The sequence below is a fragment of the Sorex araneus genome, chromosome 5, assembly GCF_027595985.1.
Source record: "Sorex araneus isolate mSorAra2 chromosome 5, mSorAra2.pri, whole genome shotgun sequence".
NCBI classification, from domain to species: domain Eukaryota; kingdom Metazoa; phylum Chordata; class Mammalia; order Eulipotyphla; family Soricidae; genus Sorex; species Sorex araneus.
The window spans coordinates 38,754,860-38,772,743 of NC_073306.1; the positions used below are offsets into that span (position 1 = coordinate 38,754,860).

The window sequence follows — 17,884 nt, forward strand, 5'->3', positions numbered from 1 at the left end:
ATCCTCCGCCTCTCGCGGCCGCGGCGGGGTCCCTGTGGCCCCTCTCCTCCCCGGTCCCCCGGGAAGGACCAAAGTAAGAGACTCAGGCTCGAACTGACGCGGGCAAGCGGTGGTAGTGGGGCGCGGGCAGCAACAGCCTGGGCCCTAGGCACAGACCCTTTATGTATGCAGACTCGACCGCCCCCCAATTCTGGGGCACGCGGGGTTTCTCAGCCCCGGAAGCACTGCTGGGACCCGGTGTCTTTGGGTCCTGCAGACTCTGCTCTTTGGGGGTCTTTCCCTCGTGTGTGTGTGTGTGTGTGTGTGTGTGTGTGTGTGTGTGTGTGTGTGTGTGTGTGTGTGTGTGTGTGTGTGTGTGTGTGTGTAGAAAAGGGGGCGGAATGGAGCCAGGAGGCACCAGGAGCTGCAGACACCGGGAGAAGCCAAGAATTGGAGGCAAAAGCCGACTCGAGGAGCCAGAGTTGCCCCTCCGAACTGAGGTCCGGGTATCAAGGTGGAAAGCCCCCCTCCCCTAAATCCAGGGAACAAGAGGGGCTTCAGGTTAGCTCGGCTGCGAGTGGCGCTGTCTCGCGGCGGTTCGCCCCTCCTCCGGCCACGCCCACAGCGTCCGCTGCTCCAGAGGGAGAGGCAAAGGTTCAGCGCTCGGGGCCGCCCGGGCCAGTGCCCCCCGCCCCGCGAGCCCGGCCGGCTCTCGGCGCGGCCCCACCCCCACGGTTTGGAGATTGGCGGGACCCTTTCCTTCCCCAGTCCAGTTCGCCGTTCCGCCTCTAGCCTCCGAAGCTCCACCCTCCGCGAGCGAGGATTGGCGGACCTCGCGCCCCGGTGCCCGGTGATTGGTCCCCATGAATGAAGGTAACCGGCGAGATCCCGCCCCCAGCCGGCGCTGGGTCTGGGGGCACAGCTCAGCGGGGCTGGCGCTGGCGCGGCTGGAGCCGCCGCCGCATTGACAGCTCGGTCTGCGGACCATGGACACCGGCGGCGGCCCACATCCGCTGCGCCTGTTCCTCTGCCTCATGCCCCTCTGCCTAGCGCTGCTTTTGGGACCTGGGAGGCCCGGGACCGCGGAGGAAGGTGAGAAGACTGGTGCATGTTCTTGGAGCCCGGGGAGCGGCCAACAGATAAGAGGGTTGGGGGGCGTGAGTGCTGAGGGAAGGGGTCGCATGGAGACCAGAGTCGTCCTGGGGTTTGAAGCAAGCAGGAGCGGGAAGCAAAAGAAGAAAAAGAAAAGAAAATAGAAAAGACAGAAAAAGAAAGAGAAAGAGAGAGAAAGGTGGCTAAGCAATGAGGAGAGGCATTGAGGAGTTTGGGGGTTGCATGGAGACCCGGGAGGCTGAAGCTCAGGTTCTGGGGCCGGTGAGACTGACCGGCTGAGCAGTCAGGGGTGGGAGATGTGGGGGGCGGGGAGACGAAGAGAGCAGAGGAGACGTGGAGATACGGAGGTGAGATCGGAGCGTTGGGGGTGGGGGCGGGATGGAGACCTAACAGGAGATGCTGGGGGACCACCGTGCGCAAAAAGGAGATGGAGCGCGGGTCCGTGCGGGCTGCGTCCAGGCGGGCTGGATCCGGGCGTCGTCTGACCCGCTGGAGAGGGAGCTGTCCGCAGTGCTGAATTAGGAACGGAAGACTAACCGGCGAAGTCTGCATTTCTGGGCTCGGGGCTGCGCACGGTGCTTGAGCTCGCATCTTGCCTCTGATTCTGGATTTTGGGGAGCTGTATGCTCAGCTGAATTCAGGCGTATCATATTCATACTCGAGGTTTGGAATCTCGAGGAGCTGGAATCTCAGACGCTGACTGCCAGGTTGGTCTGGGCATTGGATCGCTGACGCTTTCCAATATGTAATTCTAATGTGCTGTCAGTTATACGGAAATCAGGACGCTGTTGGATCTCCTTCCCACGATCTCAGAGGCATCTGAAGCCAACCCTCTGAGAGGCCCTCACCTTAGAGCCCCGCCCCCCTGCTTAAGCTCCAGATGAGTAATCGTCCAACATTTCAGGATCGCCTGGCTCCTTTCTCTGATCTGTAGCTATACTGTCCAAACCTGTGCTTCCCTAGGACTGATATTGAGACCAGAATTCAGAATGTTGGCCTGGTGCCTACCGGGGGGAAGCTAATGACTTCAAATCTCTCTGATGTAGCAGAGGTCATGGCTTTCTATATGAAAGGACCCCTGGGCATGCTTTCAAAGACAGTGGAGGTGACAGCCCCTGGGGAAGGAGGGGAGAGATTTTAATTTCTTCTGTAGCTTGGAGGATCTCTCCAGTTTGTTTTCCCCAGAGTCAAACCAAAAAGGTTTGGTTATCCTCCATTCATGGTGGCCCAGACTTCAGAAAAGCCCCTGCATCTAAATGGATTTTGAGAGCTATGCAGTAATCCTTGGCTGCACCCATTTCTTTTTTTGTCTTTTTTGGGTCACATCCAGTGATGCTCAGGGTTTACTCCTGGCTCTGAACTCAGGATTTACTCCTGGCGGTGATTGGGGGGGACCATATGGGATGCCAGGGATCGAACCTGGGTCAGCCGCATGCAAGGCAGACACTATCGCTCTGGCCCCTGCTGCACTCACTTTTATCTTTTTTTAAAAATCTACACTAGGGGACTGGAGCGATAGCACAGTGGGTAGGGTGTTTGCCTTGCATGTGACTGACCCGAGTTCGATTCCCAGCATCCCATATGGTCGCCCCATGCACTGCCAGGAGAAATTCCTGAGTGCAGAGTGAGGAGTAACCCCTGTGCATTGCTGGATGTGATCCAAAAAGCAAAAAAAAAATTTTAATCCACACTGATAGTTCTCTGAGGATTTATTTGTTTGGGGGCCATACCCAGAAGTATTCAGGGCTTATTCCTGGCTCTGTGCTCAGTGATCACTCCTCATGGTGAATGGGGGACAATATCAGGTTCTGGGAATCAAACCTGGTTTGGTGACATGCATGGCAAGTGACCCACTATGTCTCTGGTGCCTCTGGGGCTATTCTTGCTCTGTGCTTGGGGAACTATGTGCTGGGGATCAAACCAAGTCCTCCTGCATGCAAAGCATGTGCTCCAGCCCTTTGAACTATCTTTCTGGTCCTCCTTCTCTATTACTGTTTATTTTATTTGGGGGCCACACCTGGTGATGCCAGGGCCAACTAATATCTCAGTGCCTGGAAGTTGATCCCAGCGGTGTTTGGGGGATCATGCAGTGCCAGGGATTTAATCCAGGTCTCCTAGTGCACTAGAACTTTGAGCCATTTCCCCAGCCTTTCTTCTTCTTGACAGCCACTTATAGTGAAGGGGATCTGTGAAGACTTAGGGATCACTGACATCTTCCTATTTTGGAGTGAATCTTAGCCATACTTGCCACGGACCCTCTGATAGGTTGAATAATGACTCTCCAAATATGTCTCCATACTAATCCCATAAGTGTTATCCTAAATAGTGAAAGTCTGCAGATACGATTAAGGATCTTGATATGTAGAGATTATCTGGATTACTTGAATGGTCCAGTGTAAGCACAATGATCCTTGTAAGCAAGATGCAGAAAGACTCAGAGCAAAGAAGGCAGTGTGCTGACAGAAGCAGAAACTAGGGTGAAACTCTTTGAAGAAAGAGGAATGGACCACAAGCCAAGGAATCCAGGTGTCCACTAGCAGTTGTAAAAGGCAAGGAAATTAATTCTCATTTTTTGGCCTCCAAAAGAAGCCAGTCTGGGGGCTGGAGCGATAGAACAGTGGGTAGAGCGTTTGCGTTGCATACGGCTGACCCAGGTTCTATTCCCAGCATCCCATATTGTCCCCTGAGCGCTGCCAGGAGTAATTCCTGAGTGTAAAGCCAGGAGTAACCCCTGTGCATTGCTGGGTGTGACCCAAAAAGCAGAAAGGGAAAAAAAAAAGAAAAAGAAAAGAAACCAGTCTGTCAACACCCAGACTCCAGGGGCTGAAACCATTGTGCCGCCGGTAGGGTGTTTGCTTATATGTGGCCGACCCAACCTGGGTTCCATTCACTGCACCACATATGATCCTCCCCAACTCCCCCGCCCCCGCCACCCCAGGAGAGATTCCTGAACTCAGAATAAACCCTGAGGAATAAACCAGGAATAAATGCTGAGCACAGGTGGGTGTGGGCCCCCCCAAACAAAATCTCCAATTTCTGATTTCTAGATCTGTAAGAAGAAACATTCCTGTTCTTTTAAGTCACAAGGTTTTCAGTAATTTGTACAGCAGCTACAGGAAATTAACACAGATGCCTTCCATAATCATTATGGCTGCCTCTGTCTGGACCTCAACTGTGCATGCATGCACACCCTGGGGATATAATTGAGTGGGGAAAGCATATCCTGTTCTTTGCCACATTCTCCACCCCCACACGTGTCAAGTTTAGAACTGGAGAGATGGCTCAATGCGTGAACAGAGGCGTTGGCACCAAAGAGGCCCAGGTCTGAGGCTGGCACTGCACGGTCCACCAAGCACCACGGGGATCAGTCCTCAAGCATAATCCCTGAGCACCACCAGGACTCAGCCCAAACCAAAACCAAACCTAACAAACAAACAAAACCTGGCAGCAAATTTACAGTGAACTCACCAAAGAATCCCAAGCTCAGACACAGCAGTGAATCCCGGTAGACAGCAGCTCTCAGGAGATCTCTCTGGACCCTGTGCGGAAATCTCTCTGGACCCTGTGCGAGCAAATTTCACGAAGGCTCCTCAGATGGAGTGGGGGTGCCCTCTCTGCCCACTCGAGACGAACCCCTGGTGGCCACAAACTTTCAGAAGAAAAACCCAGGTATGCGGGAACAGAGTCTGAAGATGCCAGGCCACTTGGCAGCAGAGAAGGTTTGTCCCTTCCTGTCTCCCCACCCCTTCCGGGGTCCTGGATGTCATGCCCATGGACTGCCTCTGGGCCATATTTAAGCATACCACCGGCCTTGACCCAGAGACTCATAAATGAATCTCAAAATGGATGAACTCCCTGCAGAGATGTCTCTGGATATTTACATATTTAGAATTCCAGGAGTGTGCGGCCACTTTTTTGGCCACATGACCTCTCATGATATTCATAATCAGCAATAGAAGATAAATTATCTAGAATCTGCCTGTGGCAGGCAGGCTTGAATGGTGGTGGAAAAATTTGAAATAATGGTGGTGGAAAGGTGTAATGGTGGAGGGATTGGTGTTGAAATATCACTAAATATCACTGTCATCCCATTGCTCATTGATTTGCTAAGCAGACACCAGTAAAGTCTCCATTGTGAGACTTGTTGTTACTGTTTTTGGCATATAAAATATGCCACGGGTAGCTTGCCAGGTTCTGTCATGTGGGCGAGATACTCTCAGTAGCTTGCTGGGCTCTCCGAGAGGGACAGAGAAATCACACCCGGGTCAGCCACATGCAAGGCAAATGCCCTACCCGCTGTGCTATTGCTCCAGCCCTAGGTGTTGAAATATTGAACATAATTAATTAATGTGAACAAACTTATGAAAATAAAATTTTAAAATTAAAAAAAAAATCCCAATGGGCTGAAGTGGGTAGGGCATTTGCCTTGCATGCAGCCAACCCGAGTTCAGTTGCATCCCATATGGTCCCCTGAGTACCACCAGGAGTAGTTACTGAGTGCATGAGCCAGGAGTAACCCCTGAGCATCACCAAGTGTGACCAAAAGCAAAAGCAAAAAGAATCCCAAGCTCCCGGTCTTTCTGATGTCTGTTCTCTGCTCTCCCTAGTCATCCTCCTGGACTCCAAAGCTTCCCAAGCCGAGCTGGGCTGGACTGCACTACCGAGTAATGGCGTAAGTGGAAGCCTTTCCCTCCATGTCCCAAGGATTCTCTGGTGGTCCAGGATTAATTCTTTTAGCTCATTCTGGTTACAGCAGATCAAAATGCTCCTCAAAGCATGCGGTCTCCAGCAGCCCTGGCTTCAAGCCAGAGTGCCCGATAGAAAACATCGCGTCTTCAGCCAGACAGTAAAAAAGAAAGAAAGAAAAGAAAAAGATAAAAAGATGAGTGTAAGGGGAAGAGGGGCCGTCAAATGATTGGCCTGGCTGTGTCTAAGAATTGAAATGTTAGCTGGGTAGTGTTGAGGGCTGGACGGTCCCTTGCATGTTGTAGCTCTTCCTAGAAGAGTTGTTCATTGATAAGTTGACAGAAAAAAAAAAGACTTGGAATCATAAAAGAACCTTGGACACTTGGGTGGAGAAGCCAGATACGGCAGCACCTCCATGTCCCAGAAAGAACAGTGGGTGCCAGGTTGGGGCTCCAGACACTGCTCCTGGCTCTGATTGATTCGAATGCATGTCTCATCATCACTTTCCTTCTGGAGACTCAGTTTCCCTTTGGAGCCTAATTTCATATTTCATCTGTAAAATTAAGGTTTGAATCTCACTGTCTCTGTTTTCTGTTTATTATTATTATTATTATTTATTTTTGGGGGCCACACCTGGAGGTGCTCAGGACTTACTCCTGGCAGGGCAGGGGGGAACATATGGAATGCCTGGGCGGGAACCCCAGCTGACTGCATGCACAGCAAGTGTCCAACCTGCTGTACGATTGCTCCAGCCTCCATTGTTTGTTGTGTATTTCTTTAGCTCCCAGCTCCACATCTGACCATTTCAGGGATGTTGGTTGTCTGGTGGGGGAGGGGCTCAGAGTTGCAACACGAGACACCCCCTGGGCTCAGACCCTGCCTGAGGGCATCTTGGTTCTGAGATGCCCACATTTCTCTTTTTCACCCCTCCGCTTCACTGCCAGTGGGAGGAGATCAGTGGTGTGGACGAGCATGATCGGCCCATCCGCACCTACCAGGTGTGCAATGTGCTGGAGCCCAACCAGGACAACTGGCTGCAGACAGGCTGGATCAGCCGCGGCCGCGGGCAGCGCATCTTCGTGGAGCTGCAGTTCACACTTCGAGACTGCAGCAGCATCCCGGGCGCCGCAGGCACCTGCAAGGAAACCTTCAACGTCTACTACCTAGAGACCGAGGTCGACCTAGGTCGTGGGCGTCCCCGGCCCGGCAGCAGCCGGCCCCGCAAGATCGACACCATTGCGGCCGACGAGAGTTTCACGCAGGGCGACCTGGGAGAACGCAAGATGAAGCTGAACACTGAGGTCCGGGAGATCGGCCCGCTCAACCGCCGGGGTTTCCACCTGGCCTTCCAGGACGTGGGCGCATGCGTGGCTTTGGTCTCGGTGCGCGTCTATTACAAGCAGTGTCGGGCCACGGTGCGTGGCCTGGCGGTGTTTCCAGCCACGGCGGCAGAGAGCGCCTTCTCCACGCTGGTGGAAGTGACGGGAACCTGCGTGGCGCATTCGGAAGGGGAGCCAGGCAGCCCCCCGCGCATGCACTGCGGCGCAGACGGCGAGTGGCTGGTGCCTGTGGGCCGCTGCAGCTGCAGTGCCGGATTTCAGGAACGGGGTGATATCTGTGAAGGTATGTAGGGGGCTGCGGGGCGCATGGAGCATGCAGGAGGCCATCACAGTGCACTCTAGATGCAAGAGACCAGAGAGGGAGGGGCACCCGGCTTGGAGTCCTGATCTTTCCTGCTTCCAGTAGGGTGAGGCAGGGCCCCTGAGTCAGGTCCCCTGGGAGTGAGTCGCACCCGTCTAAGGGGATATGTATTTCAAGCACTATGATAGGCACTTGACACAGGCCTTCTCCTTTATTTACTACCGTCACATAAAGCACCGCCCCCATTTCACTGAGGAGGACAGCAGAGGCCCAGAGACATTAATTCTCACTTGCCAAGATACGGGGAAAGAGGGAGGCTGAAGGCATACCTCTATGATAGAGCAGTTGTCCTGGGTTTGACTCCCAGCACCGAAGAAAGAGAGAGAGACATATCAAGCAGATTTGCCCAACTCCAGTTCTTTCTACTGCACTGTGCTGCTTACTTCATGCTTAAAGGAGCAGGCAGTGCCCCACCTCTGCCACCTATGGGCTACTGGGGCACTTACGCTCTAGGGAATGAACCCCCTCTCTTCAACAACATGAATAGTCAGAAGCTGGCAGAGTGAGTGGACAGTGATGGGGGGTTGGATAATGACTAGATGTCGACACTGAAGCCTGGAGAGACCCTTCTTGGTGGAGCTTCTTTTGGGTTCTTGGGCTTGTGGGCATCAAGCAAGAGCCTCTTTTCTCCCCTGGCTCTGAGGACTGAGGGAAAGGGGTGGGGCACTTTTTTTTTTGGCGGGGGGGGGGGCACTCTGGCAGGGCTCAGGGTTTTTCCTCCTGACTCAGAGCTCAGGAACCGATCCGTTAGGGAGCTTAGGGGATGCCGGGGATCAGATGCAGGTTGGCTGCGTGCAAGGCAAGCTCCTTACCCTCTGTACTATTGCTACAGCCCCAGGGTAAGCGGGTGCACTCGTTGTGTAGAGAGATCAGGCGGTGCTTCTTCGATGTCAGGTTCTTTTCTGGAGGCAGAGTCTTAGCGCCTGAGACACTCCTAGCTTAGATGGAGAGATGGAAGAAGTTAAAAATTACAACAGGGCAATTAAAGCTACTCGGAGGAATTCCCGCAATGAGAGGAAGTGACTAAAGCTGCTCTCCTTTTCCCCGTCAACCAGCCACTCAGAATAAATTGAAGAATTGTCTGCACTTATTGAGGATTTATTGACTCAAAAAAAACTAACCTCACCCCCTCTTCCCAGGGGAAATATATGACTTAGTGAAGGGACTTGGAGGCCGGAAGCTTCCTGAGCTCTCCCAGTAGGTCAGGGTCCATCACTGTGCTCTTCAGTGCCCCCTGTGGCACCTGTTTCTGTGCTTCCCCTCAGATCTGCAGTTACCGTGTGTGTGTGTGTGTGTGTGTGTGTGTGTGTGTGTGTGTGTGTGTGTGTGTGTGTGTGTTCCACCACTAAAATAAAGGAACCTTGACGGGGGAAGGGCAGAGAGATAGTGCAGTGGGGAAGATACTTGCCTTGCACGCAGCTGACTCCAGTTCGATCGCTTACACCGCAAATGATCCCCTGAGCACCTCCAGGAGTGATCCCTGAGCACAGAGACTGAAGTAAGTCCTGAGCACTGCCCAGTGTGGCCCAAACCCCCCCAAATTAAACAAAAACAAACAAAAATAAATAATCATAAAACGTTTTGTGCACAGGTAGTGAGTTGTTTTAATTTCTGCAGCCCGAGAGCCCATGGCAGAATGTGTTCTGTGGTAGGGACCCCATGGACCTATCGTGGGTGAACGGGGACCACAGGTTGGACTCCAGATCAACAGAAGCAAGGGGCTAACCGAGCCTAAGTGGAAGGGGATGGCTAGAAGGCCTTGCTTCAGGCAGCCTAATGCTTTATGATGACGGTGGGAGGAGAGCACGCAGCTTGGTGGGGCGAGGCAGGTCAGCGTGACTGGGCGCAGGAGACATGTGGGGGCGTGGGGAGCAATAAGACAGGAAGCGAGCAGGAGAAAATCACAAAGGGCCTTGAACACCGAGATGAAGAGCTTAGACTTTACGCTTTAGACCCATGGGGGAGGATTTGAAGTGGGAATCTGATGTGTTTGGATTTGTATTTTCAAAATCTCTTGAGCTGCAATTACAAAGAAAGGACTGGAGAAGGATTTAAGGCCAGAAGATGAGGAAGGAGGATGGTTCCGCAGACCAGGAGCAAGAGCACAGGGTGTGACGGGCAGCAGCAGCAGCGACGGCTGAGCGATGAGGTGGGCTGTGACATGGAGACAGCTTGTGGGGCACCAGGTGACCGTGTGAGGCCTTTGCTGACTTGTGCGTTTCTGGAGGATGAATGGACAGGGGTAGAAAACCCACTGGGGTAGAAAACATGGTGCATTCACGTGGAAATAGCTAGACGGTGGGTGTGGGGCTCGGCCACGGGGAGCGGCTACTGCCCAAGCTGTGTGTGCTGGGGACAGGGCAGGGAGCCTGGGGGAGCTGTGGCCAGAGGGCGGGGTTTGTAGCGCAGGGTCAGGGCATGTGTTTCAGATGCAGGAGGCCCCGAGTTCAATCTCTGACCCCCCTCAACCCCTCCACATATGAGAAGCAAGAGGGCCAGTGCTGGGGACTAGAGAGATGGTACATCGGGTCAGGCGTTTGCTTGCATGCAGCCAGGAGCCTGAACACCACCAATGTGGCTCCGAAACCAAACCATCAAACTAAATAAAGAGGACCAGGGGCTGAAGCGATAGCACAGCGGGTAGAGCGTTTGCCTTGCACGCGGCCAACCCGGGTTCGATTCCCAGCATCCCATATGGTCCCCTGAGCACTGCCAGGGGTAATTCCTGAGTGCAGAGCCAGGAGTGACCCCTGTGCATCGCTGGGTGTGACCCAAAAAGAAAAAAAAAAAGAGGACCAATGATGGACTCTCATAGAGCAGCAATAGTTAGTGGGGAAAGAGAGCAAGAGGGTCTCTCCTTCCTGAGAGGGAGTGGCCAGAGGTTGGAGGCCCCGGGAGGTTATGGGGGAAAGGTCATACACAGGCTAGAGAGGTGGAGGGTCTGTGAGGAAATGGCCTGCAGTGTTGGGGGCAGTCAGGCACAGGGAGGGTCAGGAAGCCTGCGTGGTGGCCCTGGGGAGAGCAGTTTCAGGTGAGGGACAGGGAGAGCCCAGTTGCAGGGGCTGAGGCGGCAGGTGAGGTGCTGGAGCCTGGGATAAACTGGCCTCTCGTGATGGCCGGGATTGGAAGTGCAGGTGAGGGGCTGATGTCCTGAGATTTGGTTGTGAGGCCATTGCTGGAGGTGGGAGAGACTTACTTAGACACTGAGGGGGGTGTGGGAGAGTGGGATGGGTCTGTCCCCAGAGGAAGGGTTTTATTTTATTTTTAATTTTTATTAGAGAATCACTGTGATGTACAGTTACAAACTTATGCACTTTTGTGTTTGCATTTCACTCATACAGTGATCATTTAGAGGAAGGGTTTTATTACTGATGCCTCAGAGTTGTTGATGCCTGCTGCTGTCACTGTCACTGTCATCCCGTTGCTCATCGTAACGTCTCTCATTGAGAGACTTATTGTTACTGTTTTTGGCATATCCAATACACAGGAGTAGCTTGCCAGGCTCTGCCGTGTGGACTCCATACTCTCAGTAGCTTGCCGAGCTCTCCGAGAGGGGCGGAGGAATCGAACATGGGTTGGCAGCGTGAAAGGCGAAAGCTCAACCACTGTGCTATAGCTTCAGCCCGCTTGCTGCTGTATTTACTTTTTTTTTTTTTACTCCTTTCCTTCTTACCTTCCTGCTTTCATTTCTCTCTTATTACCTTCCTTTCCTTTCCTTTCCTTTCCTTTCCTTTCCTTTCCTTTCCTTTCCTTTCCTTTCCTTTCCTTTCCTTTCCTTTCCTTTCCTTTCCTTTCCTTTCCTTTCCTTCTTTCTACTTTTGGACCATACCCAGCAATGCTCAGGGCTTACTCCTGGCTCTGCTCAGGCATAAATCCTGGAGGTGCTCAGGGTGCCATGGCTTGAACCCTGGTCAGCCACGAAAGGCGAGCACTCTCTGGCCTCTGCTGCTGTTTTTGAGGACATGAGGCCTTGCTGATTGCCTCCACCCTAATAACCCAACTGCTCGGAGGACTCAGCTCCTTACTCTCCCTCAGGAAAGAGCTGAGAGCAAAGGCACTGTGTAGGAATCAGGAGGTCAGAGAATCATGGAAACAGCCAGGGCGGGGTTGGGGTGGGGTCCAGAGTGGAAGAGGAGGAGGAGGAGGAGGAGGAAGCCGCCCTGCAACAGGAGGTGGGGCATCCCCTCTTGCTCCTCCTTGAGGAGCAAGGAGGAGAGGGATGCGGGGTGTGGATGGAGGTCTTGGCAGGCCTGACGGCCAGGTGTGGAGGGAGTGACCCCTAGACAGCCTCCAGGAGATAAGAGAGAGGCACGTGTCTCGGTGGACAGTAGGACCCGTGGCACTTCCAGGTACTATGTGTCTCAGGGCCCAGAGGAGCATCAAACTATACAGCTGCTGAGAAGTTTGGTGGCGAGAAGGGGCTGGAGGAGGGTTGGCCGAACACTCTGCAGTGGAGAGGGGGGGAAGAAGGGAAAAGGGGGAGAGGAGGGCTAAGAGCTGGCTTTCAGGGCCCTAATCCCATTTCAGACTGGCTGAGAGCAGACAGAGGCCACATGCAATGACATCATCAGCTCTGCCCTGGGGAGCAGAGGCTGGCCGGGAAGCCAGGGACAGCTTATTAAGGGAGGAATTTGTCTTAATGTGCGTTAGAAGGAGTTTACCCAGAGAACCACAGGACAAGGCCCAGAGACAAAGGACAAGGCCCGAGCTGTCCCCGGCCAGGAACCGCCAAGGGGTGAATATCCTCACAGATGCCCCATGTCCCCAGCTCTGGGCAGATCGCCCTGGAGCAGATATGCTAAGGATGGGGGTGCTTGGGCACACGGGGAAGCTCTGGACACCTGACACAGGAGTAAGGTTCTACCTACTGGCTTTCGGCTGGGGGTGGGCTTGCTTTCAGAGGGTGTGAGTCAAGGCTGAGGCTGGAACTGGGGGAGCAGCCACTGAGAGCCTGGGCGGGGCCCTGCGCAGGAACTAGACTTTCTGCTGCTCTGACTCTGACCTTGAGAAGAGAGGGAGGGACAAATGGGATCCTCCACCCAGCCCTCCCAGGGCGCAGGCCAAGGCGGCAATAAGGCACCGCTGAGCACTCACTTACAGTCACAGAAGACACCGTCAGCAGACACACTCGGCCCCCCACTTACACAGCATCTCCAGCACACACGCACACTCACACCCTCACACACACACACCCTCACACACGCACACACACCCATATCCACAGCATCTCCAGCACACACACGCACACACACAGCATCTCCAGCACATACACACAAAGCATCTCCAGCATATACACACACACACACACACACAACATCTCTAGCACACACACAGCATCTCCAGCACTCACATGCACACAACACCCACACCTATATCCACAGCATCTTCAGTACACACACACACACACACACACACACACACACACACACAGGCTCCTCCAGCATTCTCTCCCTACCTGAGCAATCCTGCAAACAGATCACTCCTGTTTATAAGGAAGATAAACCGGCCATTGGGATCATTCCCTTTTGACTGATGGTTTTGTCTGTTTTTTCTTTGTTTGGTTTGGTTTTTCTTGTTTGTTTGTTTTGGCCAGTGCTCAGGGCCTATTGCCAGCTTTGTGCTTGGCGAACCGTGAGGTGCTGGGGACTGAACCAGGCCTCCTGCATGCAAAGCCTGTGCTTCAGTTCAGCTAGTTCTCAGGCCGCGGCTGGCTCATGGTTTCTTGAAACCAGAGAGTCATGGAAAGATGGAAAGTGGCAGAGTTCTTGCGATTTCTGGAACCCAGAATTTTTTTGTGGGGGGAATGCCCAGAGGTGATCTGGGCTCAGGGTTCACTCCTGGCAGTGCTCAGGGACCATATGGGGTGCCGAGGACAGGACCCAGGTGGGCTGTATTCAAAGCGAGTGCCCTGCCTGCCATACTGTGTAGCTCTGACTCCGAGGAACCAGAACTTCTGAGACCAGCTGCTGCTGCAGTGCCGGGGTGGGGGCGGCTCCCAGGCTTTGTCTTGAAGGCTTTTGAAGGCTCCTGGCTGGGAAGGCTCTGCCCAGAGACGTATTGCTCAGCACTCTGGCAAGGCGGCCCTCGGCCCTCGTGGCCTCAGCCCTCACAGGCAGGGGGAACCCCCTCGACCTCCCCTTCTCCAGACAGCTTGGAAGTTCTTCTCCAGCAACTCTCCTTTGGACTGATAGCTTCTGGGGGCTGGAGCGCAGCCAGCCTTCCTGGAAGCAGCTCCACTAGGGGAAGAGCCAGAGGAGTCTGGGGGGCTGGGGCTGGGGGAGGGGCACAGAACCTGGGAAGCAGCACTCCGACTTTTAGGGGAGCGCCAGGGCCACTCTCTCCCTCCCTAGTCCAGCTGGTGATTTTATTTATTTATGTATTTTTTTGCCACACCTGGTGGTGCTCAGCGGTGACTCCTGGCTCTGTGCTCAGGGATCACTCCTGGCAGTGCTTAGGAGACCATACGGAGTGCCTGGGATTGAACCCAGGTCTGCTACTTGCAGGGAAAGCATCCCACCCACTGCACTTTCTCTATCCCCGTTTTTTCTTTAAGTGGATGTCTACACTTCAGTGCTGGGGTGGAGAATGGTGATTACTACTACCGTGGTGTGAATATTGCCTGTTTAAGCAGTTTACACGCTTCCTCTCAATTGCTCCTCCTATAGCCTTTTGTAGATAGGTGTTTTATGGCAGTTCAGAGAGGTAAACCAATGTACCTAAGGCAACACAGCAAATAAGTGATGCAACTCAGCATCAAAGCCAGTTTGCTGGGATATTAACAATATTGTTGTAATAGGTGAGGCAGGAAGTGAGAGAAGTCAAGACTCTTTTCAACTTTACTTTTACAAAAACTTTCACTGTTCCCTTTTTTCGCCATGCCCTTCCACACCACCTTCAGAACTAGCCATGATAGTGGAGGATTAACCCAAGGGTGGAGGTGGGGGAATAAGCCTTATGTGTGTGTGTGTGTGTGTGTGTGTGTGTGTGTGTGTGTCTTGTGAATGAGCCTTAACTCTGTGTGTGATTATATGTTTAATGTGTGTGTTTGTGTCTTGTGAATAAACCATAACTCTATGTGTGTGATTGTATGTGTGTGTGTTTGTCTTATGAATGAGCCTTAACTCTGTGTGTGAGTGCTTTTTGTGTGTATGTTTGTGTGTCCTGTGAATGAGCCTTAACTCTGTGTGTGTGTGTGTGTGTGTCTTGTATAACCCAGAGTGTGTAGGTGTCTTGGGTAATGGTGGAATCCCCAGTGGAGGTTGTTCACGTCTCTCTCTTCACATCGAGACTGCGAAGTGTGGTGGCTGGAGTGATGGGACACTGTGTGGGTAGGGCGTTTGCCTTGCATGGGGCCAACCTGGGTTTGATCCCTGCACCTCAGCCTGTCAGGAGTGATTCCTGAACACAGAGCCAGGAGAAGCCTCTGAGCATTGATGGGTGTGACCCCCCACACCACTCTCCCCGAACAAACAAAAACAAGACTGCAAAGAGTGGCCTGTTTTCTTCAATGGACATCAGGGCTGTACCTACCGTGTGGACTGACGTTAGTCACCTCGGGCTGGGATCCCACTAGTTACAAGCTATGGGACCTTGAGCAAGTGACTTAATCTCTCTGAGCCTTTCTTGCCTCGCTTTTTAGGGGAATCCTACGAGTTGCCAGGATTAAATGAACTACAAGTAAAAATACTCCCTTGCACACATCGAGCACCGCTAAGGGTTAGGTGACAGTGGGTGGTTCGTTCTGTTGCCGACACCCCGACACCCCGTTGGGCAGTGCAGGAGTAGCTGAGCACCCTAGTCCCATCAGAACACTGCCGGAGATAAACCCCTTGGTGAGGGGAGCAGGAAGGCAGGGGAGAGAAGCTGAGTGGGGAAGCCCCTCACGTGCTCCGGCAGCCTGTCCCCCAGGGTTTTACAAGGTGTCCTGGAGATGGCCCCTCTGCTCGCCGTGCCCGGAGCACAGCCAGGCCCTGGAAAGTGCCTCCACGTTCTGCGTATGCCAGGACAGCTACGCGCGCTCGCCCACCGACCCGCCCTCGGCCTCCTGCACCCGTGAGTCCCGCTCCAGACGCATTCTCCGGGCGGGGGTTGGGCCTCGGTGTTGGGGAGGGCGGGGGTAGGGGGTGGGGGGCGTTCCCTGGAGAGCCTGAGAGTGGGGAACGGTGGAGGTGGAAGGAGGGGAACCGGGGGCAGGGATGCGGGGGGGGGGGGGGAGCCTTGGGGAGGAAACGAGGTCCAGAGGGATGAGGGCGAATACCCTCACCCACCCTTGCCCTCACTTCACCCTGTTCTCCCACCAGGACGAGGTGGGGGTGGGGGCAGACCCCCTCTCACGCTTTGTTCGGGGTACCCGCAGCCCCCCAGTCTTGTCCCCTCTCCCTCCCCTCCTCCCACTCTGCCACTGCACCCCAGACATTCGAGCCCCGGACCCCCAGTCCCCCGCCCCCCTCCCCCAGGCGGCCTCCGGCTCCTCGCGCCCTGGGTGCCGACCGTCCGGTCCCCCGCAGGGCCGCCGTCGGCGCCGCGGGACCTGCAGTACAGCCTGAGCCGCTCTCCGCTGGCGCTGCGGCTGCGCTGGCTGCCCCCGGCCGACTCCGGCGGCCGCTCCGACGTCACCTACTCGCTGCTGTGCCTGCGCTGCGGCCGCGAGGGCCCGGCGGGCGCGTGCGAGCCGTGCGGGCCGCGCGTGGCCTTCGTGCCGCGCCAGGCCGGGCTGCGGGAACGCGCCGCCACGCTGCTGCACCTGCGGCCCGGGGCGCGCTACACCGTGCGCGTGGCGGCGCTCAACGGCGTCTCGGGCCCGGCGGCCGCCGCGGGAGCCACGTACGCGCAGGTCACCGTCTCCACCGGGCCCGGGGGTAAGGCCGCCCGCCGCGCGTCCGCTCGCGAGCCCCCAAGGGGACCAGAGCTGCTGCAAATGCCGCCTCCCAGGGAGCGCCCAGCCGCCCTCCGGGGACCACCCACAAGCCCCGGCCTGGTGGTTCCCACCAGGGCCAGCCCCTGCCCGAGGGACACTGGGGAGGGTCTGATGATGGCCCAGGCCCAGAGAGGACAGGAGCATTGCAATGAACCCCAGGAGCCAGTGGGACACCCCACCCCGCTTTCCTGACTTCGCAGAGGGTCCTTGCTCCAAGCTCCACGTGGCTTGTCGCCTCTTCCCAAGGGTAAAATGTGGGAGTCCCTGAACCTTTTGTCCCCCCTTTACAAACATTTCAGGAGGAAACAGCCGTACTTCCACTTCCTTTAATGCCCCAGGAAGAGAGAACCAGTTGTGGGACCCCCTCCCTCCCCAACTTCCCCCAAGCCTTAGCTTCCGCGAGGGGCTTTGCAGTGTTAGTCCCTAGAGTCAGAAGCACGTGGTTGGGCCTGACAGGTGATAGAATCCTTTGGAAAACAGTCCCGTTTCTGGGTCTGGAATGAGCTGGACTGAGGAAGACGGCAGCCCTTTCATAGCTCAGAATGGAGTCCTCTTTCTGAAACTACTTGGTTTGCCTCTGGCTCCCTTGGGGTGAGTGAGAAGGTGCTGATACACCTTCAAGAAGCCTTTGAGAGTTTAAGTGAGTGAGTGGGATGTTCCCTGAATGGATTTTTTTTTTTGCTTTTTTTTTTTTTTTGAGGGGGGTCACACCCAGCAATGCACAGGGGTTACTCCTGGCTCTGCACTCAGGGATTACTCCTGGCAGTGCTTGGGGGACCATATAGGATGCTGGGAATCGAACCCGGGTGGGCCTCATGTAAGGCAAACGCCCTACCCGCTGTGCTATCGCTCCAGCCCCCTGAATGGATTCTTATCTGAGAACATTGGATGGTGTTGTGATTCCTTCCTGTCTTCTGGTCATTGTGTCTAAAGCAAGGATGACTTTCATTCTTTTAGGAGTAGCTTGGTATATATGTAGTCACACATATACATGTGTGTATATTTAGTTTTTTAACCTACTTATGAAAATAAAATTTAGCCAATATGGACTTCTTTTTCATTGAGTTTTGCTGAAACCTAGTAAAATTTTTTAAATTTTTGAGTCACAGCCAGCTGTGTTCAGGGATCACTCCTGGTTGGGTGCTCAGGGATCACTCCTGGTTGGGTGCTCAGGGATCACTCCTGTTGGTGCTCAGAGGACTGTAGATGGTGCTGGGGATCGAACCTGTGTCAGCAGCTTACCCTCTGTTCTATCTCCCCAGCCCATGGTTAACTTTTATCTACATACACATATATTTTTTTATCCCTGGCAAAAAATTTTTTTCAGTACGAACTTTGATTAGAACTTCTGATATCTCTGTCCAGTATTTCTCTTAAGAGTCTCTGTAAGCCTTAGTTTGTAGATCCGTTTTCTCATCTCAAACCTTGTCACTTCCTTTATTCTTTTTAGGTCTTAATCCATTTCCTATGCATTTGAGAGACTTTTCA

General features: G+C 54.1%; 1 protein-coding gene across 3 annotated transcripts in view; it reads left to right on the top strand.

The window, feature by feature from the left end:
- The first annotated feature begins 466 nt into the window (after positions 1–466).
- Positions 467–17,884, top strand: part of EPHA10 (EPH receptor A10) — a 43,356-nt gene continuing 25,938 nt past the window's right edge. Inside the window, exons 1-5 of one of the 3 annotated variants that reach the window (XM_055140280.1) lie at positions 467–1,071; positions 5,700–5,764; positions 6,723–7,401; positions 15,388–15,531; positions 15,987–16,337. In XM_055140280.1, coding sequence (XP_054996255.1) covers positions 966–1,071; positions 5,700–5,764; positions 6,723–7,401; positions 15,388–15,531; positions 15,987–16,337 — 1,345 coding nt within the window. In that variant the 5' untranslated portion in view covers positions 467–965. Of the gene's footprint in view, positions 1,072–5,699; positions 5,765–6,722; positions 7,402–15,375; positions 15,532–15,986; positions 16,338–17,884 lie in introns of all 3 variants that reach the window. The other 2 variants (XM_055140279.1, XM_004614318.2) reach the window with 2 other exon arrangements.